Here is a 24,759-nt window from a genome sequence, read left to right as displayed (position 1 = left end):
AAGATTCGCTACGTTGGGTTGACTCTTAAGGAGCCTAAACATGTGTAATGCTCGTATTCACAAGCGGGCCAGACAGAATCTTAGCTAGACAGAGTCTGAGATGGATTGAATCTGAGCACCTTCATGGAGGCAAGATGGAACTTAAATACAGAAAAAGACTGAGGGAAGAATTCAGGTGCAGTCAACTACTCTGGGGCCCCAGGAATGGTCTTAATGGGGCAGTATGGGAATCACCAGTACCCTGGGGTGAATAAAGATAGATTCAAGACAGGATCTTGATGGGAGTGGCTGGTAATAGGATTAAAGGGAGGAACATCAAAAGAATGTTAAATAGAAGGCAGGGAGTATCTGGCCTGGGAGAAATGGAAGGGGAATCCAAAGAGCAGCCCCCAAAGGCCAGACTTTCCGGGGGCCCTTCAGACAAACGGGACAAAAGCCCTCCCCAGCCAAGGGAAAAAGGTCTTGGCTTGGGCTTGTACCTCATCATTACTATGTATCAGACACCAGGAATACAAAGAAATGCAAAAATATGGTCTCTGCTTTCAAGGAGGTAAGTAGTGTTGACCTGAAAACTTGGTTAGAGAAAAGGCAACAGGCTAAATGCATACATTTTATGATTTAATTAATTAATCAATTCCCCATAAAGAAAATAGTTACATAGCGCTATGGAGTCAGAGGTGACTCTGACTACCTAGTACAGAAATCATCTGTCTTAAGTACATTTTGCCGTGAGAAAGAAACTCTCCTAATTAAGCAAATCATAAATTCAGTAAGACAGGACAATTAACAAAGCAATGTTAGTCAGGCCTTGAGATTCCAGGCTGGGTAAGCATATGTCTCAGTGATAAGGAAAGAAATCCCACCACTAGTGAGTGGCAGGCTTCCTCCCCTAAACAGATAATTGACATAGGAAAGGGTAAACTATGTTCAATAGAAATTATGAGCTAAGATGTCTATATTTTCTTTTTTTTTTTTAAGCACATTAGATTTATTGAAAAGACTAGCAAATATGAATAAAAGAGGTTCTCAACTCCCCAGTCAGTCAAAAGACCCTGAGGTAGGAGTTACTAGCCTTCATGTAGTTTTAGAAAGTACAAGCTAATAAAGAACAGGAAGCATAAAAAATAGGATTGGTTACAAAGTCTGAAGTACCATAGATGATGAAAAACAATGTGATTGGATTGAAGTCAGGAATGCAGGACTAGCAACAATCCCTCCTTCCATCTTTTTACCATGGAAAGCTCATTGTTGGTGTCCACCTTCATATATGGCAGTCTAGACTTTCTTGAAGAACAGCCAGAGTTATAGAGATAACAGGCTTCCTGGTGGCCATCTGCATCTTTCAAAGATTGCTAGCAAAATAAAAAATCTCCCATAATTGTACACGGACAGCAAGAAGCTACCTTTGAATTAAGGTGATTAATGGAACAGCTTAGCCTAGAGAGGAAAGTTGAACTTCTGAACTTAACTCAGAGACAAGGAACATAACTTAAGCAATTTTACAACATATTGGGGATGATATAGAATAGAATCTATTACAAGATGGAATCACAATCAATTTCGTTTTGTCAATAGCAATGGAGCACACATTTGTTTTCCCTTGGTCTGACCACATCATGACAAAACAGTAATATGCAAAGACTATTAAAAATAAAAACATATTAAAAGATAACAAACTTCAAGTTAAATATATTGGACAAAGTTTATGCTATCTATATTATCAGTGTCCAAATCTACTTCCATCTCTTCAGCCTTTTTCTCATCTCTCTGCTTTAGTAGGGACAAAGGCACTAGTGCAGCTAGTAAGCAAGTAGTCCACCTAGGGTATGGGGATTCATAAAGAAGGGTGTGTGGCATGTGTTTTTCTGGGAGTGGTGAGGTGCTATTATATAATTTGATTTAGTAGTCATCAATTTAAATATATATCATCAACACAAGGCAAGTACAGTGAATTCCATCTAATTGTATTGACAAGAAGTTGAAAAAATATTTATAATGTTTTTCTCAGCATGTAAAATACTATTAATACATCACTATCACCATTGCCACTACCAACACCAACACCATTACCCTCTCTTTAAAATAAACTGTCATTAGTATTAACACCATTCTTTATTATAAATATGGGATAACGAGAATGTCCTGATTTTTTTTTTTTTGGTTTTTTTTTTATTTTTATTTAACTTTTAACATTTATTTTCACACAATTTTGGGTTACAAATTTTCTCCCCTTTTATCCCCTCCCCCCCCCCAGAGCCAAGCTTTCTAATTGCCCCTGTGACCTATCTGCTCTCTCCTCTATCCTCCCTCCCTGCCCTTGTCTCCGTCTTCTCTTTTGTCCTGTAGGGCCAGATAGCTTTCTTGACCCCTTAACCTGTATTTCTTGTTACCCAGTGGTAAGAACATTACATTTGGTCCTAACACTTTGAGTTCCAACTTCTTTAGCTCCCTTCCTCTCCACCCCTTCCCCTTGGAAGACAGGCAATTCAATATAGGCCATATCTGTTTAGTTTTGCAAATGATTTCCATACTAGTTGTGTTGTATAGGACTAACTATATTTCCCTCCATCCTATCCTGTCCCCCATTACTTCTATTTTCTTATGGTCCTTTCCCTCCCCATGAGTGTCGACCTCGTATTGCACTCTCCTCCCCATGCCCTCCCCTCTAACCTCCCCCCCACCCTGCTTGTGCCCCTGTCCCCCACTCTCCTGTATTATGAGATAGGTTTTCCTATCAAAATGAGTGTGCATTATATTCTTTCCTTTAGTGGAATGTGATGAGAGTAGACCTCATGTTTTTCTCTTGCCTCCCCTCTTTATCCAACCACTAATAAGTCTTTTGCTTGCCTCTTTTATGAGAGATAATTTGCCCCATTTCATTTCTCCCTTTCTCCTCCCAATATTTCTCTCTCACTGCTTGATTTCATTTTTTTTTTTAAGATATGATCCCATCCTCTTCAATTCACTCTGTGCACTCCGTCTCTATGTATGTGTGCGTGTGTGCATGTGTGTGTGTGTGTGTGTGCTCCCACCCAGTACCCAGATACTGAAATGTTTCAAGAGTTACAAATATTGTCTTTCCATGTAGGAGTGTAAACAGTTCAACTTTAGTAAGTCCCTTATGACTTCTCTTTGCTGTTCACCTTTTCATGGTTCTCTTCATTCTTGTGTTAGAAAGTCAAATTTTCTTTCCAGCTCTGGTCTTTTCATCAGGAAAATTTGAAAGTCCTCTATTTCATTGAAAGACTATTTTTCCCCTGAAGTACTATACTTAGTTTTGCTGGGTAGGTGATTCTTGGCTTCAATCCTAGTTCCTTTGACTTCTGGAATATCCTATTCCATTCCCTTCTATCTCTCAATGTAGAGGGTGTCAGATCTTGTGCTATCCTGATTGTATTTCCACAATACTTGAATTGTTTCTTTCTAGCTGCTTGTAATATTTTCTCTTTCACCTGGGAATTCTGTAATTTGGCCACAATGCTCCTGGGAGTTTCTCTTTTTGGATCTCTTTCATGCGGTGTTCTGCAGATTCCTTGAATATTTATTTTGCCCTCTGGTTCTAGAATCTCAGGGCAGCTCTCCTTGACAACTTCATGGAAGATGATGTCTAGGTTCTTCTTTTGATCATGGTTTTCAGGTAGTCCCAGAATTTTTACATTGTCTCTCCTGATTCTATTTTCCAGGTCAGTCGCCTTTCCAATAAGATACTTCACACTATCTTCCATTTTTCGATCTGCGCGGTATGTTCTGAGATATCTGTCTTTCTCATAAAGTCCTTAGCGTCCATCTGTACCATTCCAGTTTTGAAAGATCTATTTTCTTCAGTGAGCTTTTGAATCTCCTTTTCCATTTGGTTAATTCTGCTTTTGAAAGCATTCTTCTCCTCATTGGCCCCTTGCACCTCCCTTGCCAACTGAGTTAGGCTAGTTCTCAGGGTGCCAATTTCTTCAAGATTTTTTTGGTTCTCCTTTAGCAGGGAGCTGATCTGCTTTTCATGCTTCTCCCTCATCCCTCTCATTTCCCTTCCCAGTCTTTCCTCCACCTCTCTAACTTGATTTTCAAAATTCCTCTTGAGCTCTTCCATGGCCCGAGCCCATTGGGTGGGCTGGGACACAGAATCCTCGATTTCTGTGTCTTTGCCTGATGGCAAGCATTGTTCCTCCCCATCAGAAAGGAAGGGAGGAAGTGTCTTTTCTCCGAGAAAATACCCTTCAATGGTTTTATTTCTTTTCCCTTTTCTTGGCATTCTCCCCAACCAGTGACCTGACCTCTGAATGTTCTCCTCACACCCACCTCGCCTCCTGGTCCTCCCAGCCAGCGTTTGGGGACTGAGAGTCAAATGCTGCTTCCCGCCTTAGGGTTTTTGGCGGTGGCAGGGCTGCTATTCAGTGCGAGAATTAAGTCCAGGTGGTCAGGGGCAGGGCCGCCTCTCTGGCTCAGTTCCCTCAGGGGGTTTATGCACAGACCATCCACAATGGATCCAGGCTCCCGCCCGTTTGGGGAGCCCCTGTCTATAGCCGCCTCTCAGCTTCTATCTCCTGGGGGGGCCCGAGCCATGGGGGCACCCCACTCCCCTCTCGACCCGCCAAAGACACTCTCTCACCTATCCCCGTCAGTCACCTGTTGGTGGGGGGGCTAGTGCCGCTGCTGGAGATCCCATCTCTGGAGCCTTCTCGGATCTGTACCTCTCGGAGCCGCGGCCGCCGCCGCAGGTCCGGGCTGGGCTCCACGTCTGCAGCGCGACGGACCTTTTGCGAGAGGTTTGCAGGTCCCTCTGTGGGTGGGGGGACCCGCGTGGCCGCTGGAGATCCCGTCCCCGTAGCCCTCTCGGATCTTTTCCTCACGGTGTCGTGGCCACGGCAGGCTGCCCTCTGCTCCCCGTCCCGGCGCCCAGTCCACGGCGCGAAGGACCCCCCGAGAGAGGTTTGCAGGTCTCTCCGGAACAGAAATCTCCCTCGCTCCAATATTCCGTGGTCTCTGGGTGCAGAATTCGCCCTGGGTTAGTCCCCTCTAGCCGTTCTGTGGTTTGTGGGTTCGGAGCTATGTGTATGTGCGTCTTTCTACTTCGCCATCTTGGCTCCGCCCCCCGATGTCTATATTTTCTTTACCATTAATATGCCATAACATAGTATATGTCTATAGATAATAAGATACAAAGGAAAGTCCCATTATTCAAGATATGCCATAACATAGTATGTGTCTATAGATAATAAGATACAAAGGAAAATTCCCATTATTCAAGATACAGTGTCTTAGGTTAAAGGTCTCCTTAAGGAGTGTAGAGTCGGCCTTGGCTGGCTTTTGCTGACATAGGAAGAGGCACTCTCTGAGTTTACTTCAGAGAGAACAAAGAGATTATTCCAAAATTTTATATTAAACATTATCAGTAGATACATATAACATACACACAGAATAGATGGAAGGTCATCTGAAAAGGCAACATTAGCTGCCATGGGATGGCACAAAGTGATCTTCAGGCTGAGTCTAGAAAAAAGTCAGGTAAACCAAGAGGCAGAGCTGAGGGAGCAGACTATTCCAGGGATGAGGGACAACCAGTGAAAAGGCATGGAGATAAGAGATAGTGTGTCATATTCAAGTGCGTCACACACAGAAAGTAAACCAACATAGATGCATCATAAAGTAAATGGAGAATAAAAGTATAATAAAACTTAAAAGGTAGCAAAATGGAGCAAGTTGTGACGAGATTTAAATACCAAAGACAGGGCTTTATATTCAATCCTGGGAGCAATCCAGTAATCCTCCAATAGATTTCCCCCTCTTCTCTTTTGCCTTTTGTAACTAAATTCCCCAATAGATGCCTCTGATTTCTCTTCTCTCCTCCCTCTTCTCTCTGTCTCTCTCTCTCTGTCTTTCTGTCTCTGTCTCTCTGTTTCTCTCTCTCTCTCTGTCTGTGTGTGTCTCTCTCTGTCCCTCTCTCTCTGTCTCTGTCTCTGTCTCTCTGTCTCTCTCTCTCCTTCCCTCCTTAACCCCTTACAATCTGGCTTCCAACTTCATCATTCCCCCCAACTGCTCTCTCCAAAGTTACCAGTGATCTCTTAGTTGCCAAATCTAATGGCCTTTTTCTGTATCCTCTTTCTCCTCAACATCTCTGCAGCCTCTGACACTGTGGGTCACCCTATCCTCCTTGTTATTCTTTTCTCTCTAGGTTTCCAGACAGTCCTATCTCCTGATTTTCCTCCTACCTATCTGACCACTCCTCAGTCTCCCTTGCTAGATCTTCATCCAGAGGCCACCCTCTCACTGTAAGTGTTCCTCAAGATTCTGTCCTGGGCCCTCTTCTCTTCCCCCTCTATATTACTTCACTTGGTGATCTCATCAGAGCCCATGGATTGAATTACCATCTCTATTTATGCTGATGATTCTCAAATCTAGGTATCCTGCCCTAACCTTTCTGCTGGCCTCCAATCTTGCATCTCCTACTGGATATCTGGTAGATATCTTAAGCTAACTGTGTCCAAAAGAGAACCCATTATACTTCCCCTAACCCTTCCCCCACTTCTACCATCCTTATTACTGAAGAAGGCAACACCATCCTCCCAGTCTCTCAAGGTCACAACCCATCCATGTCATCCATGACTCCTCACCATCTCTTATTCCCATATTCAAGATCTTGCCAACACCTGTAGATGTCAGCTCTGCGATATTTCTATTACATGCCCTTCTTCTCTCCTCTAGCATTGCCACCATTCTAGTGCAGGCCCTCACCTTCTTACTCCTAGACTACAGCAATAGCTGCTGGTGTGTTTGCCTGCTTTAAGTCTCTCCCCATTCTCAGTCTCCATTCAGTCACCAGGGTGGTTTTCCTAAAGTGCAGGTTGGACCATGTCACTCCCCTACTCAATAAACTCCAGTGAGTCCCTATCACCTCCAGAATAAAAATACAAAATGCTCAGCTTGGCATTAAAAGTAGCCTCCCTCCTACCGTGGAAAACAGAAGAAGGAATTCTGTTTCCACAGAGTTAAAACTCCTAGCTTTAAGTGACAGCAGCTAATCAGAGTTGTGACCTAGTATGATCAGGTAGAAGGTCAGAAAGGTGTGTGCAGGCTGGAGGAGCTTTTTGAGGGGAGGCTTATCAGAGAGGAGAACATGAAGTGAGGTGTTCAGGAGGCTTCATCTAGACATTAGAGGGTGAGGCCAGAGATTTGAATTTGAAATAGTATAAAAAGACTCACATTGGTCTGAGCCATTTTAGCAGGCCCTTAGGAGCTACCCCATCCTCCAGGGGGAATGAATGTAAAATAAATAAAAGCTTTCCTGATTTCACAAGTACTGTTCTTTGTTTAAAGTGAGCATGTTTCTCACAGTTTCTCATGCTACCTTACCAGTCTTCTTACACCTCACTCCCTGACACCCACTCTTCAATCCAGAGATACTGGTCTCTTGGCTATTCCATGAACAAGACACTCTATCTCTTGGCTTTGAGAATTTTCTCTGGCTATTCCCCATTCCTGGAATGCTTCCCCCATAGGCTGTCTCAGTCTACTATCTTCCTTGGCTTCCTTTAAGTCCCAACTAAAACGCCATCTTTTACTAGAAGCCTTTCCCAACCCCTCTTAACTCTAGGCCTTCTGATTATCTAGAGCTTGCTTTGTATATATTGGTTTACATGTTCTCTGCCCCACTAGACTGTGAGCTCCTTGAGGGCAGGGACTGTCCTTTCCCTCTTTTTGTATCCCCAGTGTTAAACACAGTACCTGGCACATAGTAGGTGCTTAATGAATGTTTGTCAATTGATTGATTGATGAAATAGGGAGTCACTGAAGCTCAGTGAGCAGATGTGGGGTCCCTATTGGGGAAAAACCATAAAACAATAGGAAGTGAAAGCAATAACTTAAACACTGTGATCATAACTCAGATACTGAAAAGCATTAACTTAGATACTGTGACTCATAAAAAAAACATAACATGGACACAGTGACCAGTACAAACCCTGTATTTGGGCATTTACCCAACCGCACTGACTTAATGCCCAAGCTTGGAAATGAGCTTATTACTAAGCAGAAATCCCAAAATATCCACCAGTCTGTAATGATGTACTCTATAGCTCCTCCTCCCTTTGTCTGTTTCCTGTAATTATTGCATGGACTTTCCTGGGGTCTTTGCAGAATTGATCTGTTATTGAGACTGTTTCATCTGGCAGCTACCTCAGCCTGGCCCCTAATGTAAGTAACCCAATTGATTAAACTAAATCAATCAAGAGCTCTCGCCCTCTTTCTTTGGTATAAAACTAACCCCTCTGTTTGGGGAAACTGAGCATACTCCAACGCATAGAGATGTCAGACCTTAAAGTTAGCATAGTCAGCAGAATACTGAAGAAATATTAAAGGGAGCAGGGGATAGACCAGGCAAATCCCTGGATGGCCTGCGACCTCCACGTGGTATGGGGTGGACCAGGTGTTGGACGCTTATGGGCCGCTTCATGAGTATGAGCATGCCACCAAAACACCAAAATGACCAGAGAACCTCCTGGTGGAACTATGTTCCATCAGGTTGGGTAAGGAAGGGAAATAAGTGGTGGCTCATGTGGGATGGCCCTTTCTCACACCATTGAGGGAAGCCACTACTAAGGATCTAGACTCAGAAACTGAGATCAGTTGGAAGTGCAGTTGGAATGAGATATGCAGAAAGCCATTGCTCTCATAGCTGGGGACTTGGCAGACAAGGTAGATAAGAAGGGGATAAGGTGAGGGACCCCTTGGAAGACAGTAATACAGGGGAAGATTTAGAAGATGGTATATAGAATAGAGAGAGTTTCATTCTTTCTCTCCTTTCCACCCTCCCTGATAGCAGCAGCCTCAGAGGGGTGGGTGGATGAGAGAGAAATATATTAGGAAATAAATATTAAGTAAGAAAAATATATTCAGTGAAGATTATTTGAGATATGACTGGTAAAAGCAAATAGAAGAAAGTAAGAGAAGAGTCAGATCAAAATATGAAAGAAACAAGAGAAGTGGTTTTAAAAAGACTTTAATCAAAGTCCACTAGAGGGATATGTATATAAAAGGACGGGAGAGAAACTTTAAACATATAGGAATGAGAGGAGCATGGCAGAAAGAACATCGTTATCTGTTTGCATAGACAGTATGAACAGATTTGAGAACAAATGGTTCAGAAATTTTGGAAAGAAAAGTTGTTGGTCTGTTTGTGCTTCTTGTATCTGTGCTAATGTCTTTCTATATCTGGTTAGATAATTTTAAGCTTTTAGAAAGATTTTCTCTTCCTTTCTGTCACGCGCGCGCACGCACGCACACACACACTCACACACCTGAATAACTGGTTTATTGTTTTACAGCAAGAGAAGAAGGTAATTTCACTGATTATCAAGAGGCAGATTTGGGGGTTGCGTCAGTGAAAGTTTCAGGGCTTGCACTCTGGAATTGCACTGGCACTTAACCCTTTCCTGGTTTACGAAAAAGGGAAAAGTTTTTGTGTACCAGGACACAATCAAAAGGTAATTGAATTTATTCTGGTCACATTTTAATGAGACACATTTGAGATGTCTCTCTTAATTTGATGCTTAAGACAGGTCAGAATTTATTATATTATTTGGTATTAAGACAAATTGGGAAAATGTTAACCGGGTAACCTTAAACAAGTTACCTCAGTTCACTTCACATGAGCGTAAAGTGCTTAACACAATGCCTGGCAAAGGGCAGACACTACAAATGTTAACTGTCATTATTATTTCCTTAACTGGATGTAATTGCTTCATACTTAATAACTTTGTATGGGATTTTAGATGTGACTTAGATTAGATTAGATGCTAGTGGTGATGAGATGCCTGATTTTCTGCATAAGGTAATTTGGAAATGCATTCAACAGGATTGGCATCATCTGATCAGTAATGGGTTGGTTTCAAGTTTCAAATACATAATTTGTACAAATTGGTAAATTTTTGCACCACATATGTTTTTATAACTTGAATATTATTAGAGTATGAACTGAAAGAAACTAAAACAAGGTAGAAAAATTGTGTAAAATCAGTTATGTTATTTTATTAGACCTACTAACCCTGTTTTATGTTTTATAAATGCAATTTAGGGAACTGGATATTTTCACCTTTACCTGCATTTAAGAGGTTACATCTACAGCAATTTGGCCATCATTTATGAAAGTGTAAAAGTGTTAACTAAGTTATTCAGGTTATTATAATATTAAAACTTAAAATTGGTAATTGATTACTGTGTGTGGAAAGGAGGGATATGAGGGTGTGCAGCAAGATTATGTATAATATACAAATGATTTCTAATGATTGGTCTTTACAGTAGGACAAATTCGAACTTGAGAAGAAAATAAAAACAAGTGAAAAATATTAAGTAAAATTTCATATATGTTTGAGTCCTGGTAAAAATTTATTGCTTATTGTAACTCCATGAGAGGAAAAATAACTATCTAACCCTAGCTGTGATTGGTGAAACCTGCCATTTGAAGCAAAAGTTCTTGGGACTGTAACTGATTTTGTTTTAAGGTCTGAGTTCAGGTATTGTCTGATGGATCAAGTCAATAATCCACCACTTGAGAGAAATGCTAGAAGCTACTCAGGAAACGTGACCCTGATCTGTCATGGGTAGAGGTTTATATTTGGGAGAAAGCCGAGAGGACAACCTTTGGCTTAGGCTAAGGTAGGATCCTTCTGTCTCGGTATCCCCATTGTGTTCCTTTTGAACAGGAATATTTTAAACCTAGTTATTCCTAAATCTGGCTAAGCAGTGGAATTGTTGCTGCAAGATTGGTTGTCAACTGTGACTCTTGCCTGAAGTCAAACAGAGCTAAGGATGCTTTATCCTGCCATATAGATGTTGAATCATTAAAGACCAGTTTGGTGTGTTATAATGCTGTCGCTGCTTTTTCCTTTTATAGCAAATTCCCTTACTCTGAGCAAGTGATCAATAGAAGACATGGGCATAATGCCCATGTATGTGATCATGACCTTACTGTTTTCAATCTGAATGCGTAGCCATTTTACATCCTCAGCAACTTAGTAAATGAGTCTATGGCCTAATCATCTGCCTATTACTATACATACAGGCACACACACATATATGTGTGTATGTATGTATATGTATATACATATGCATGTGTCTGCATGAAATAAGGTCCTTAAAATGTTTCAAAACTGTGTAAGGATAACTAGGCATTGATACAGCTGTTTGTGGGACCTAGCTATTCTATTAATTATTAAAACTAAATTAGAAATATCTTCAGTTTGATTTGGGGAAAATAATCTTAGTGTAGTCAGTTTCTTAGAGGGATGTAACTCATGGAATATTTTGTGTTATATTAATGAAAAAGTCAATTTCATTCAAGTTTATTAGTAATGTGGAAATAATACCTGTTTGTACTGCATGTCCTGTAGTACAAACATATTTTATTATAAACAACTTATTTGATATGTACTGTTTTGGAATTAATTATTTAAGTATCCTCCCATGTCTTTTATTATAATTTATATATATAATTTTTTATATTTATAAATAATTTTATTATACTATTTTATTATAATTATTATAATTAAAGTCAGCCTCGTATAAGTAAATAAGTAAATTCATTTGTGTAACCATTGAACTTAGGTGTGGAAAGCGTCTATCTGCAAGTGTCGTTACTTATGTTTTCATGCATAGGACTGATTCTTCAATAACATCTGATCCTCCTAAAGTAATTGGAATGAGAGGAAAATTGTGAGAAACTAACAAGATCAGACAATCCTGTATGTAAATATAAATTTCTAATTCTAATGAGATATGCAAAGATTTAGATTTTCTGAAGTTTCAAATCAACGATGGGTTCCTAGTTTGATGTTCCCCTTATAGCTCTATTGTTAATAAGAACAGAAGTCCAAGGTTTGTGCTGGTTTTCACAACATGAATTAGTTACTGGAAAATGAAATTTCAGAGGCTGTGCCAACTTATATTGAGATTTGTTACATAAGAGATTTTAGCAGGAACATCTAAGGAGTCTGGGGAGGCTGTCAGACAAAACAGTCTCAATAATGGAGAATGCAATCTGCAAAGACCCCAGGAAAGCCCAGTGATAATTATAGGAAACAGACAAGGGAGGAGTATATAGGCTATGTCATTACAGATTACGGGTTTTAGCTTAGTAATGAGTTTATTTTTGAGCTTGGGCATTAAGCTAGTGCTAGTGGGTAAACGCCTAAACACAGAGTTGGGACTGGTCATGTACCGGTCATCATGTCTATGTTTAAGTTATAACTTTCATATCCCACTGTGTTTTTTGCCTTTTCCCCAAAAGGAACCCCACAATCCACCCCTGAAAGCCTCCCATGCATTCTTTCTGAATATCTTTCAGAAGGTCCCTGGCATGGTTCTACATTGGGGCTTTTGGGGTCATTTGGGATATAGCCAGAAGGGACATAAACTGCAAATGCAACACAAGCACAGGTAAGAAAACAACATGACCAATAAGAAAATTCCCACAATTGTTACAATTTGTGGGTAGTAAAGGAAGAAGCAATGGTATTTGATAAGCCCAGTTTCTGAACTTAAATTAGTACAAGTCAGCTGAATTTCTGAACTAGGTTCAGGGATAAACGTGGCTTGTGCAATTTTACAACAGAGAATGGAATCGATTACAAAATGGGATTAGAATAATTTGATTTTCTCGACCCTCAATGAAAGACTTGTCATGACTTTTTCTGACAAGTTAATGTAAGGACAACAAGCTTAACCAATCACAGCACGGGCCCCTAATGTAAGTAACCCAGTTGATTAAACTATTATCTATAATTAATCTGCAGCTCCCATATTAGAAATTAGAAAACTAATTCCTTTGTTTGGACAAGCCGAGAATATCCCAATGCATAGGGACATCAGACCTTACAGCAGGGAAGTGACATGGGCACTTTGCTTCTTCTGTTTGGCCCCAGAGGGAAGAATCAGAAGTCAGAGGTAGAAGTTGCAAACAAAACAAATTTAGGCTTAAAGTAGGAAAAACTTCCTAATAATTAGAGCCCCCTCAAAAGTCAAAGAGAGAGTTCCTCCTCCTTAGGGGTCTTTAAGCAGGCTTCATTCACTCCACTTGTTGAGTACGTTATAATGGGGATTCCTTCCATGCATAGGTTGAAGTTAATGGTCATGAAGGTCCCTTCAAATTTTCTGAGTCCTTTTGTTTCCCTGATCCTCCTTTGGCATGTGAATACCTTTCCCTGATAGAATTCAAGTGAACAACATTATTAGACAAGCAACAAAGAGACACGCTTTTGTAGACTTTCAACAGCTAAGCCCTACAGACCTGGTCAGTTTTAGGGGAGTCCAGGCTCTAGGGAGAGTTTTGAGGAGGAGATTCATAAAGGAAGTTGTCTCCCTCACCACCCTCATCAGCCATGGACTCTAGTAGTAAACTAAGAGACTTCATCCAGAAGACTGAGAGTTCTCCAGGTTCACCTGGACAATGCTTAGTTTAAAAAAGCAGAAACACACACGGATACAGATACTACTTGGAGGAAACAAAGAATGGGACCTTTGGCTGCTGAGAAGTAAATAAATAAGTACTTTGTGCCAGGCACTGTTCCAAGCATTTTACAAATATGATCTCATTTAATCCTCACATTAGCCCTGGGAGATAGGTGCTTTTATTCCCATTTTATAATTGAGAAAACCAAGGCAGACTGAAGTTAAGTGACTTGCTCAGAGTCACACAGCTGGTAAATGTCTGAGTCCAGATATGGACTCAACTCTTCCTGACTCCAGATTGAGCATTGCATTCACTGAGCCACCTAGGTGCTTATGAAGAAAAGACCCTGGGAACCCAATGGAGCACTCCATGAAGAAAGGACTTTCAGTTCTATAGTACCAGGAATTGTGAGTAGCCTCTGCCATATGTGTACCAACGTTCCTCATTGCTCTCACTGCCATTATATTCTAAGTATGAATTCATTCTTCCTATCAATGCTGGGTCTATGTCAAGCATGCCTTTGTTAACAGATGGAATGTTTCAAAGCTACTGTCTTTACAATGTCACCTTACTATGCCCTTGCATAGTAATTGTATATACTGACTGTTAATGGAAAACACATTGGTATAGGCTTAGAAGCTACACTATTAGGAGTGCAGACCCAAAGGATTACTCTCAGAACTCAAAGTAGTAGCAACCCTCTGGCAACCCAACCCACAAGTCAAGAGTACAAAAGAGGAAGTCATCCAGAAGGGGAGCTACTTGTTATATCATGGCAGGAGAAAGGACAACAAAATAAAGAATAAACATGTAAAGAAAAAAATACAAGGTAATTAATGAGTAAGGGTCCTAACAATTGGGGTGGGAGGGGAGGGACAAGACCAGGAAAGTGTGTAGAAGGTGAGGGATTCTGTTAGGTGAGATAGAACTACATTCCAGGCATGAAGGATACAAAGGCAAGGGGAAGGTCAATGTGTAGAGAGAAAAGAAAAGGCTAGTTTGGCTGGATGGAAGAGGAGGGAAAGGCAGGTAATATATAATGAGGCTGGAACAATAGGCTGGCACCAGATCTGAAGGATGATAAAAAAAAAACAAGATACTGGCTCATGGGTCAAATGAGCAAATATGTGTAAAATGCTTTGAAAATTTTTAGTTACTAAATAAATGTGAGATGGAATGCCAAGTTCAGATAACAAGCCGAGATCATCTTGGCCAGAACACAGTGTTCATGGAAGTGAGGATGTAATGTGAAGTAAATGGGAAGGTAGGCTGCTGTACCACTACAAAGGAAATAATTTTAGTAACCGAGTGGAGGGTGAAGTGGAGACAGGAGATAATGAGAATTCAGATGAGAGACGATACGTGGTGAGCAGCGACGATGACTTCAAGTCTGCAGGTGATGGTGTGGGTAGACATGCTGTGGAGGGGGAACAAACAAGAATGAATTCCAATGACCTGAATCACTGAGAAAGACATCTATTAATTCTCCCAGCTTTTCTGTATAAAGTATTATCAAGCCAGTTCTCTATCCTGTACCTGCACAATGAATTTTAACTTTTTTTTTAGAACTTTTTAATGAGATACTCTACCCTGAACAACAGAACCTATTAATCATATGCTTCAAACTATGCTCTTTAAATAGGCAAGGGAACAAACATTTATTAAGCACCTACTATGTACCAGGCTATGGGCTAAGCCCTTTACAAATGTTACTGTATTTGAGCCTCACAACAACCCTGAGAATTGTTGTTCAGTCGTTTTTCACTTGCATCTGACTCCTTGTGACGCCATTTGGGATTTTCTTGGCAAAAATACTGGGGTGGTTTGCCATTTCCTTCTCCAGTTCATTCAACACATGAGGACACTGAGGCAAATAGGATGAAGTGACTTCCTAGGGTCATACAACTAGTGTCTGAGATCAGATGTGAACTTTGGAAGATGAGCTTTTCTAACTCCAGACCCAGAGCTCCATGCACTGAGTCACTTAGCTGCCCTGGGAGGTGGGAGCTTTTATTATCCCCATTTTGCAGCTGAGGTAACTGAGGCAGACAGAAACTCAGTAATTTACCCACGGTCACATACCTCATAAGTGTCTGCAGCTAGATTTTGTTTCAGGTCTCCCTGACTCCAGGCCCAGGGCTCTATCCATTGCACCATCTTGATGCTGGATTTTTCCCTGAATATAGTTGAAGTTTTATACAGCTGCACATCATGTTATAGACTGATCTAGAACTCTCATCTTTGCATGGTACTGATGAGGTGCTTGAGTGCCTGTGCTTGGACCCTAATTCCAAGATCACATTTCTTCCTAGCCTTAAAACACTATCCCTGGAAGTTTCTTCCCACCCCAAGGACACTATGCCTAGCAATCACTCACAAGTGGCCCCAGCAAAACACTTCTCTCTCTCCCTGGCATAGTTAACAAACCATACCTGTAGGAATTATTAGTTTGAACTGGCTTTGTACTGGCTCATAAAGATATTCAGTACCCACTGGACTATCTATACCAACTCCCTACCTCATTATATGTTTCCTGCACTCCTTGTTAAGCGTATCCTAGATTTAAGACATATGTTAGCAAGCACCACTGGAGCTGAGCTTTGAAAGGAGCTAGGGATGCTAAGAGGGGAAGGGGAGGAGTATGATCTTCCGAGCCACTGGAGACCATCTGTGCAGGACAGGGGACAGAAGACGGAATGCTGCCCACAAGAAACAGCAAGGCCAACTTGGCCTGAATGTATGGGGCATGAAAGGTAGAAAGGTGTGATGATCCTGTTAGGGTGAGCAGAAGCGAGATTGTAAGTGGATCTACATGTCAAACTGTGGATTTTTTGTAGGTTTGTGGTTTTGTAGTTTTTAAATTCTAGAGTAAATAAAGAGCCAATGGAACTTTTTGAAGAATGACATCTGTCCTTCAGGGATATCATTTTCCCAGCTGTGTGGAGCACTGGACTGGATAATGAGTCCCAATGTGTATATGTGGTGCCCTAGCACCTCCAGGTGGAGGTGTCCAGCAGGTCAGGTAGGCCTGGAGTTAAGGAGAAAGGGTCAAGCTTTTAGTAGGTTTGGAGTCCTGGGGGGAAGAGGGGGCAGAGAGAGCAGAAGAGACAGACAGATGAGATCACAGAGAGAGAAGAAGGAGCAGGACACTCACAATGAGCCAGCCAGACACGGCGTGATCCAAGGCTCCCTGCGGGTGCAAACGCCTCTTTGAAACCTTCTGACTCCTTTTAAAGGAAGATTTGCTAATGGTGTGTCTTCCTTCTGGTCCTCTGGCTTCCATGACCATCTCTACACAGAGGGCTCCCAGGTCCTGTCCTCAAGCCTGAAATCCTTCTCTTCGTTTCCAGATCTGCAGGACCCCTCGGCCTGGGTGTGCCAGAGGCATCTCAGGCTCTGGGTTCTTGTGGCCAAGGTCTATCCCAACCTGCTGCAGGCAACTAGATGGCTCACCGGACCAAGCTGGGCCTGGAGTCTCCAAGACCTGTGTTCAAATCTAGCCTCTGACACCAGCTGCAGTACCCTGGGCAAGGCGCTTTAGCCTTTGCCTCAGTTTCCCCCTCCGTACAACGAGGATATCAGCGCTTGTAAAAATCAAGTGAGACAATAATCACGAAGCGCCTGGCACGTAGTAACAGGCATATAAATGTGAGGTATGTTATTATTATTATTATTATTATTATTTCCTTCAAGTAGGGCGCCAGTTCCTGGAAAACAAAGGCAGTTTCATTTGTCTTTGTGTGTGGAAGGCTTGCATGCAGAAGGCGCTCAATAATTCCTGAATTGAGCTGCTGAACCGGTTTGGAAAGAGTCCGGGTTAAATTTCCAGTGTAGACCCGTCCACCTCGCCTCAGAATCTGCAAATGCTACAAATCAGGGCTGGGTGCTCGGTCATGCGGGTCATCTAGGCTTAAGAAAGGTTACTAAAGCCGAAGGAACATAAAGGCACGCCGTCCTACGTCCCCGCCCCTGCCCCACCCCCGCCGAGAGCCGGTGGTTAAACATTAACCGGCACGCTCCAGGCTGACGCCACGCCTCCAGGTCCCCCAGTCCAAGCCACCCATTTTACACCGGGAAGGCTGCGGCCCAAGGATGTGTCGTGACTTGGCCCAGGGAACGCACGGGTCCAGCGGCCTCCCCGCGGCCGCCTCCGACCCCCTGATTCTCACAGCCCTTCCCCGTCCTTTCCCCTTAGGCGGCTTAGGGAGCGGCGGAGCGGCGCTAGAACGCAAGGGGAACGTTTTTGTCCTCTCCGCACCACCGTAGCCGCCCCTCCCGGAAACGCCCTCTGCCTGCTCGCGGCCAAAGCCGCACACCGGAAGTGAGCCTCGCCGGCAGGGGCGCCCCCTGAACGGCCCGCCTAGGGTCCGGATAACATGGTGGGCGCAGGCGGCGGCGCGGGCCTAGGCGGCCTCTTGGAGAACGCCAACCCGCTGATCTACCAAAGGTCGGGGGAGCGGCCTGTCACCGCGGGCGAGGAGGACGAGCAGGTCCCCGACAGCATCGACGACCGGGAAATCTTCGATATCCTCTGGCGAGTGGGAAATCGCGCGCCTGCGGAGCTTAGCGGGCCGAGAACCCCAGGGGCGGGGGCGGGAACGAGGCTTCGGGACTACGCGAGAGTGGGGGCGTGAGCGTGATCGCCCTCGGGAGTTGGGCAGGGCCCGGGTGGGGTGGGGGCGGGGCGTAAGCGCGATCCTCCTGGGGGAAGTGGGCGGGGCCTTGGAACCGGGGAGAGCGCTCTGGAGCGCCCCCTGCTGGCCGTGATGCAGTAGTGTTTTCCTTCACTCGCTGCGCACACCTGATCCGGTCCATCAATGACCCCGAGCACCCGCTCACCTTGGAGGAGTTGAATGTGGTGGAGCAAGTGCGGGTGAAAGTGAGGAAGGGGTGGGGAGGGAGAAGGAGGGGTTGTCCTACCGTCACCTTGGGGATTTCTGCCCCTTCCCCGGGTAGAGATGCCCCCATTCTCAGGGATGCGTTCTCAGCAGCTTTTTATGAAGTGCCAGGCACTGTGCAGAGGGCAGGGGATGTAAAGGAAAGGGAGCTGGCATCCTTTTGTACGAGTTTGTGCTTTAAGTTTAGGAAGTTTGCAGGGTTTAACAGAAGTGATTCACCCAAGGTCTCCCCGCTGGGAAGTGATGGGGTCCGAACTGGAACTCCTGCCTTTCCAGAACTCATGCTCTTTATCCCGGATGACCTCTAAAGCCCCCATAGACCCAAGTGCTACAGGAAGCCTTCTCCAAGCCCTCTTCACTCCAGTACCTAACCTATTCATTATTTCCTATTTTTCCTGACCTAGATTGCTACGTGTATATTTGTTTCTCCCATTAAATTGGAACCTCCTGGAGGGTAGGGACAGTCTTTTCCATCTTTTTGTATTCCCCAGCACTTATCAGTGCCTGGCACATAGCAGGCCATTAATAAATATTAATTGAATGGAATTGTTAAGGACTCAAATCCCCCATGACTTTCTCTCCTTGGATGGAGCTGCAGCTTCTAAGATAGCTGTTTTCTTTTGTACACAGGTAGAATTCTTTCCTTCAATATAGAAGAAACACTACATACAGAACTGTTTTTAATGTTATGAACGTAATACCAAAATGAAAAGGCATATTTCCATATTCATAGTAGAACAGAAAAAGAGGATTATACATGAAGCTGCAGATTCCCTATTATGGAGAACTTGCCTTTTTTTTAAAATAAGTACTTAAGTTTAACCTATAGCTTTCAAAACTGTCCTGCATGCCTATGCTGTTTCCTGGGCTTCTTTCCGGTCTCTTTTCTGTGCTTTAAAAAAAGATGCCTTGATGACTGTCTTAGAAAGGCAGCTAGGTGGCCCAGAGGTTAGAGTGCCAGTCTTAGAGTCAGGAAGACCTGAGTTCCAGTCACTCAGCTGTGTGACCTTGAGCAAGTAACTTAACCTCTGTCTGCCTCAGTTTCCTCTTCTATAATGATGATAATAGTACCTATCTCCCTGGATTGTTGGAAGGATTAAATGAGGTAATATTTGTAAGCTTTGCAAACCTTACAGCACCATGTAAATGTTAGTTTTGGGGGGGGGTGGGGCGCAGGGTTTGGCAGCCCTATGTCTTTCCCTGCTTGCCTTCCATCTCCCCTCTTAGGAAAAACAACATAGCTTTTATAACAAATATGAATAATCAAGCAAAGCAGATTCCCACATTGACTCTGTCCAAAATTATGTGTCTCATTCTGCATCTCACATCCATCACTTGTCAAGAAGTGGCTAGCAGACTTCATTAGTCTTCTGGAATCATGAGCATAGGTCATTTCATTGATCAGAATGCTTTCAAAGTTGGTTTTCTTTATATTGTTCTATTTTCTGGCTCTACTCTCTTCACTGTGCATCAGTTCATATAGTTTTTCCAGGTATCTCTGAAGCTATTCATTTCACCAATTTCTACAGCACAATAATATCCCATTACATTCACATGCCATAATCTGTTTAGCCATTCTGCAATAGTTTCCAGTTCTTTGCTACTACAAAAAGTTGTAGCAATATTAGCCACTATAAATAATTTTGTACATATGGATCTTTTTCTCTGATCCTGATTATAGGCAAGCAATAATATAGCTGGGCCAAGTCAACAAGCATTTATTAAGCTCCTGCTATGAGCTAGGCACTGTGCTAAACACTGGCTCAAATTGCATGTACAATTTATTGATGTTTTGATCATAGCTCCAAATTTCTTTCCAGATGGCCAGCCTAATTCATACTGTATCAGTATTCCTAGTCTTGGGGCAGCTAGGTAGATGAGCACTGGCCCTGGAGTCAGGAGGATCAGAGTTCAAATCCAGCTTCAGACACTTACTAGCTATATGACCCTGGGCAAGTCACTTAACCCTGATTACCTCTAAAAAGGAAAAATATACATACATATGTATATGACATATACATATGTGTGTATACTTATATTATCCTGGAGCTTTCCCCCCCAAACAGTTGTCATTTTCCTATTTTGTCTACAGCCTGATAGGTATGAGGTAAAACTTCGGAGTTGCATTTCTTTACTCTTTATTTAGAGCACCTTTTCATATGTTGATAGATTGGATTTCTTCCTTCCTGTTCATATCCTTTGACCACTTATCAAATGGGGAATGGCTCTTCTTTTAAATTTAAATCGATTCCTTACATATCTTAGATATCAGATTTTTATCACAGAAATTCAGATTTTTTTTCCAGTAACATAATTTCCTTTTAATTTTAACTGAATTATTTTTATTTCTACACATATTTTTTAATTTTATATAATCACAATTGTCCATTTTCTTTTCTGTGATCCTTTTTGATCATGAACTCTTTCCCTACCTATATATCCAAAATATAATTCCTTCTTTATTCCTCTAATTTGTTTATGATATTACTTGTTATATTTAAGTCATATATCCCTTTGGAGTTTATCCTGGTATATGATGTGAGATGTTTTCTATACCTGGTTTTTACCAAACTGCTTTCCAGTTTTCCTGGGAGACCTTACCCTAGTACTTCGGGTCTTTAGATTTATCAGACACTTTGCTACAGGGTTCATTTGCTCTCTGTGTTAGATGCCAAATCTGTTACACTCATCACCTCTCTGTTGTTTTTTTTTAACTTGTTGGTACCAAATCATTTTGATGGTTACTTCATTATGGAATATAGTTTGAGACCTGGTATGACAGGCCTCTTTTGATTCTTGATACACAGAGAATTCAGGGAGGGAAGCAAGGTGGGTCTGCCATAGTTTTCCTGAGCAGTTCTGTGGCAGTTTGACCATCAAGGAGGCACTATAAGAGCACGTAAGAGCCCAGGGAATCAGCATAGCTTTGAAAGTTACAAGTTGAATTTATTATAAACTTCAAAGTAAAGCATGCTGTACATAATAGAGTGTCACAATTTCATGCATGAGCTCCCCTTTTCTGTTCCACTTCATATATGAAAATGTTCTTTTTATTTGGCATTAAGTTCAGAATTTTTTAGAAACAACTTAGAGGCAGTGTGGGCCTTTGTGTTTAGGCATCAGTGTTGACCTAGGTGTTTTCCTCCCTATGGCAAGTTGACCTTGACATTGGGAGAAGAGCCCAGATAAACAGTAGCTAGCAGTCTCTCCTTCCTCTGCAGGTTAATGACAGAGAGAGTACAGTGGCTGTGGAATTCACTCCCACAATACCTCACTGCAGCATGGCAACGTTAATCGGCCTGTCCATCAAAGTCAAGCTGATCCGCTCCCTGCCTGAAAGGTTCAAGGTCAGTGAAGGACATGAGTGCTCCCTACTTACATACTAGCTCTGTACCTGATTTGTTAATTAACCCTTTGAATACTTTTAAGAGGAATTCAAGTGAGGTGTCTGTCACATTGCTGTTTCTTATAAAAGGCCATTGAGGAATGAAGAGCCATAAATCTCCTTCTAAGTCACTTTGCCTCATGCCCTGAGAGGCCTGGGAGATGGGCACTTATCAAGGATCAGACTTCTTCAAGGCCTTTTAGTGGTTCTTTCATTCTTCCTTCCAGATGGATGTTCACATTACCCCTGGGACGCATGCCTCAGAACATGCTGGTGAGTATAGTCCCCAGTCCTACACTTCTCCCCCTGGCAATGCCCTCTCAGTTCCAATGAAAACACTCACGAAAGGATGGAATTGGGTTGGTTTTTTTCCCTGGATTCCATCTACTCAGTATGAAATCTTTCTCCTTTTCTGGGGTCTGAATTAGGGCAAGTGACCTTCCCTCAACCCTTTTTCCCAGGATCATGATGAGTCAGGAGGAAAGATATGAATTGAAATCTGGCTATGGGCACCATCTCCTTGCCAGCCAACCTCAATTTCCCCCTTTCCTTCATCAAACATCCCATGACATCTCACTCCCTACTTTCTCTCTGCCTGTCAGTATTTCCACTGGGGGGCAGGGAGCCTTGTCCATGGATGGAGGTCTGGCCCAAGGATTGTGTCCCTCCTGGGGACAAAGTGCAGCAGGGTGTCAGGGCAGACAGCTGGCCACTGGTTTTCTGAACCAGCTAAATGAAGGGGAAAGGACGAAAGTGGGTCTGGCCAGAGGGGTACAGGGAGGCGGGTGTGGGGACCTGGGGCTTCTTGCAGTGACCACTTGCCAAGTACTTTCTGCTTACCTGGGTTCTGGGAGGGGGCACAGGAGACCCTTGAAGCATTTCTAACCTAATTATTGAGGAAGAATATAAACAGTTTAGAGCAGTGCTACAGTAGTGAGTATGAGCATTGCGTGAGATAGCACTTATTTATCATCATCCTCATCATTACTATTGCTGTTATTAAATTACTAATTATAAGTGCTTAGGAAATTACAAGTCAGGGGAATCAGTACAGATTAGGGTTAATCCAGAAGGTTTCACAGGAGATAAGTCCTGAGGATACAGATTAGTGAAAAAGGGAAGATGATTACTGCCAGGGAGAACAGAAGACCAGCGGGATAGAAGGCCCCCATGGGTCTACAGCATAGTTGAGGGGACTGGCCTTAATAAGGAAGGCCAGTCTGGACCAGGGCGTGCTGACCCATCCAGAATCAGCCTTGCAGGACAATGGAAGCCACAGGGAGTTTTAGACAAGAGGGTTTAAATGACATTCAGGAAGAGTTAGTTTGGTGCCTGATGAACAGGAGGCCAAAGACTGAAGAAGAGTGAAGTACCCCAAGTGTAGAAACGCAGTGGCTGAACAGGGGTGGCCATCTGACTACAGATCGCAGGGAATCCGAATGATCTTCAGAAGGAAGAAACAACAGACTTGGTAACTGACTGGATAGAGAGAGAATTAGGGCTGACACCCCCCACCCTTCCCGATAGCACAGCAGAAGGGGCGTTGAGCCTAGTCAGGAACTTAGGGTTCTAAGTCTGGCTTTCCAGAACTATGGCTTGAGACAAGTCAGTTTCCTTCCCTTGGACCCTTGGAGTCAGTTTCTTATGAAGTGAAGTGTGAGACTGAAGAGATCTTGAGTGTGTCCATTCCAGCACTCAGATTCTTTGTCCTGGTCCTTTACTTCACCTCCATGAGGTGCTTTCCAGTTCTGGCAATCTCTGCTCTGAGCCCTCAGACTGTGGAACCCCCTCCCTGAGGCAGGAGGTGCTGAGGAGCTTGGGGAGTAGGGGGGCTGCCTAGACCCTGGGGGCACTACTCCCATAACCCACCCCGCCTGTCTCTGCTTGTTTCTCCTCCAGTGAACAAACAACTTGCCGACAAGGAGCGAGTTGCAGCAGCTCTGGAGAATTCCCATTTACTCGAAGTTGTGAACCAGTGTCTGTCCGCTCGTTCCTAGCTCACTTAGGAGAGGCCACCTCCTGAGGGTCCTGCTGCTCTCACCTGTCCCTCTTTGTCCTTCCTGCCTTTCCACCTCCCCCCTCCCCCATTTGCCCTCATGTCCCGTTGTGTTTCTGAGGAAAACTACGTGGGAGATGCTGTGCCCACTGTGGCTGCTTGGCGAATGGCTATCTGAGTGGGCACAAGGGAATACAAGTGAATGAGCTGTGCCACTGAAGAGGACTTTGGAAATAGTTTAATAAACCTTTAACTTATATGTCACTGGTACAAAGTTTCCAAGTTGTATGTTTTCAGAGGAGTTTACAAGGTCAAGGCCAGGCCCCTCTGTACCCTGGTCCCTCTACCTCCCAGCAGAGACAGGGAAGCACAGCTGGTGAGAGGAGGTGGGGGGAGCAGCAGGGAGGTCCCTGGGCCTGCATCAGAGAGCCCATGATGTCTGCAGCTTAGGGCGTGGAGGCTGAGTGGCTTCAGGAGGATGTGGAAGAATCATGGGGACCAGGGAGAGTGCTAAGTGAAAGGCTCAATACCATGGGCTGATGGCAGAACAAGCCCCTTGGAACCAGAGGGACATGGGTACTTGGAGCTCTGCTTCTAGATAGCAAGCCCATAGCCCTTGGTAACCCCTAATCTGCTGGGCAGTTGGGAGGGGTGCTGATAACAGGGAGCCCTTGGCCTGGGGTCACACCATTCACTCATTTCTGTCTCTCTGGTTTCCCTCTTCAAATGAGAATTGGAGTAAATGAGCGCTGAGGACCCTTCCAAGATCACTTTAAACCCAGGCATTGCATTCTAGCACCTTGAGTCAGTGTAAAACAAAGAGAGCCAGCCTTGAGTGCAAAAACTCTGGGCTCGGGTCCTACCACCAGCACTGGCTGTAGCCCAGGGCAAATCCATAGTCAATAAATATTAAGCACCTACTATATGCCAGGCACTGCTAAACACTGGAGATTAAACAAAGAAAGTCCCGGCCCTCACAGGGTTTACAATCTATCTAGGGCCCGTGGGGCATGGGGCAGGCTAGGTAGCCGCATGGCATGAGGCC

The 24,759-nt window shown here is 43.4% G+C and overlaps 2 protein-coding genes across 3 annotated transcripts in view; one reads left to right on the top strand and one right to left on the bottom strand.

The window, feature by feature from the left end:
• The window catches only part of LOC140521206 (pyrethroid hydrolase Ces2e-like), a 55,920-nt gene extending 38,508 nt beyond the window's left edge, over positions 1–17,412 (bottom strand). Inside the window, exon 1 of one of the 2 annotated variants that reach the window (XM_072635952.1) lies at positions 16,590–17,412. The gene's annotated coding sequence lies outside the window, so the exon portion shown is untranslated. The remainder of the gene's footprint in view (positions 1–16,589) is intronic. The other variant, XM_072635953.1, reaches the window with a different exon arrangement.
• Positions 17,413–17,507: 95 nt separating this feature from the next.
• CIAO2B (cytosolic iron-sulfur assembly component 2B) lies at positions 17,508–23,988 on the top strand. Its single transcript, XM_072635954.1, has 5 exons — positions 17,508–17,959; positions 18,235–18,314; positions 21,555–21,680; positions 21,946–21,991; positions 23,618–23,988. The coding sequence occupies exons 1-5, from the start codon at positions 17,812–17,814 to the stop codon at positions 23,713–23,715; spliced, it is 498 nt and encodes a 165-aa protein (XP_072492055.1). The 5' UTR covers positions 17,508–17,811; the 3' UTR covers positions 23,716–23,988.
• The last annotated feature ends 771 nt before the right edge of the window (positions 23,989–24,759 follow it).

Source organism: Notamacropus eugenii, chromosome 1 (assembly GCF_028372415.1).
Source record: "Notamacropus eugenii isolate mMacEug1 chromosome 1, mMacEug1.pri_v2, whole genome shotgun sequence".
NCBI classification, from domain to species: Eukaryota; Metazoa; Chordata; class Mammalia; order Diprotodontia; family Macropodidae; genus Notamacropus; species Notamacropus eugenii.
The sequence above is the reverse complement of the archived record's forward strand: the minus strand, read 5'-3'. Positions and strand labels throughout refer to the sequence as shown.

Bases quoted from the DNA above. Each gene is read 5' to 3' on its own strand.
- CIAO2B (XM_072635954.1), top strand. From the start codon at position 17,812: ATGGTGGGCGCAGGCGGCGGCGCGGGCCTAGGCGGCCTCTTGGAGAAC. The intron at 17,960-18,234 runs ATATCCTCTGGC...CTCGCTGCGCAC, and splicing joins CGACGACCGGGAAATCTTCG to ACCTGATCCGGTCCATCAAT. The intron at 21,992-23,617 runs GTGAGTATAGTC...TTTCTCCTCCAG, and splicing joins GCATGCCTCAGAACATGCTG to TGAACAAACAACTTGCCGAC.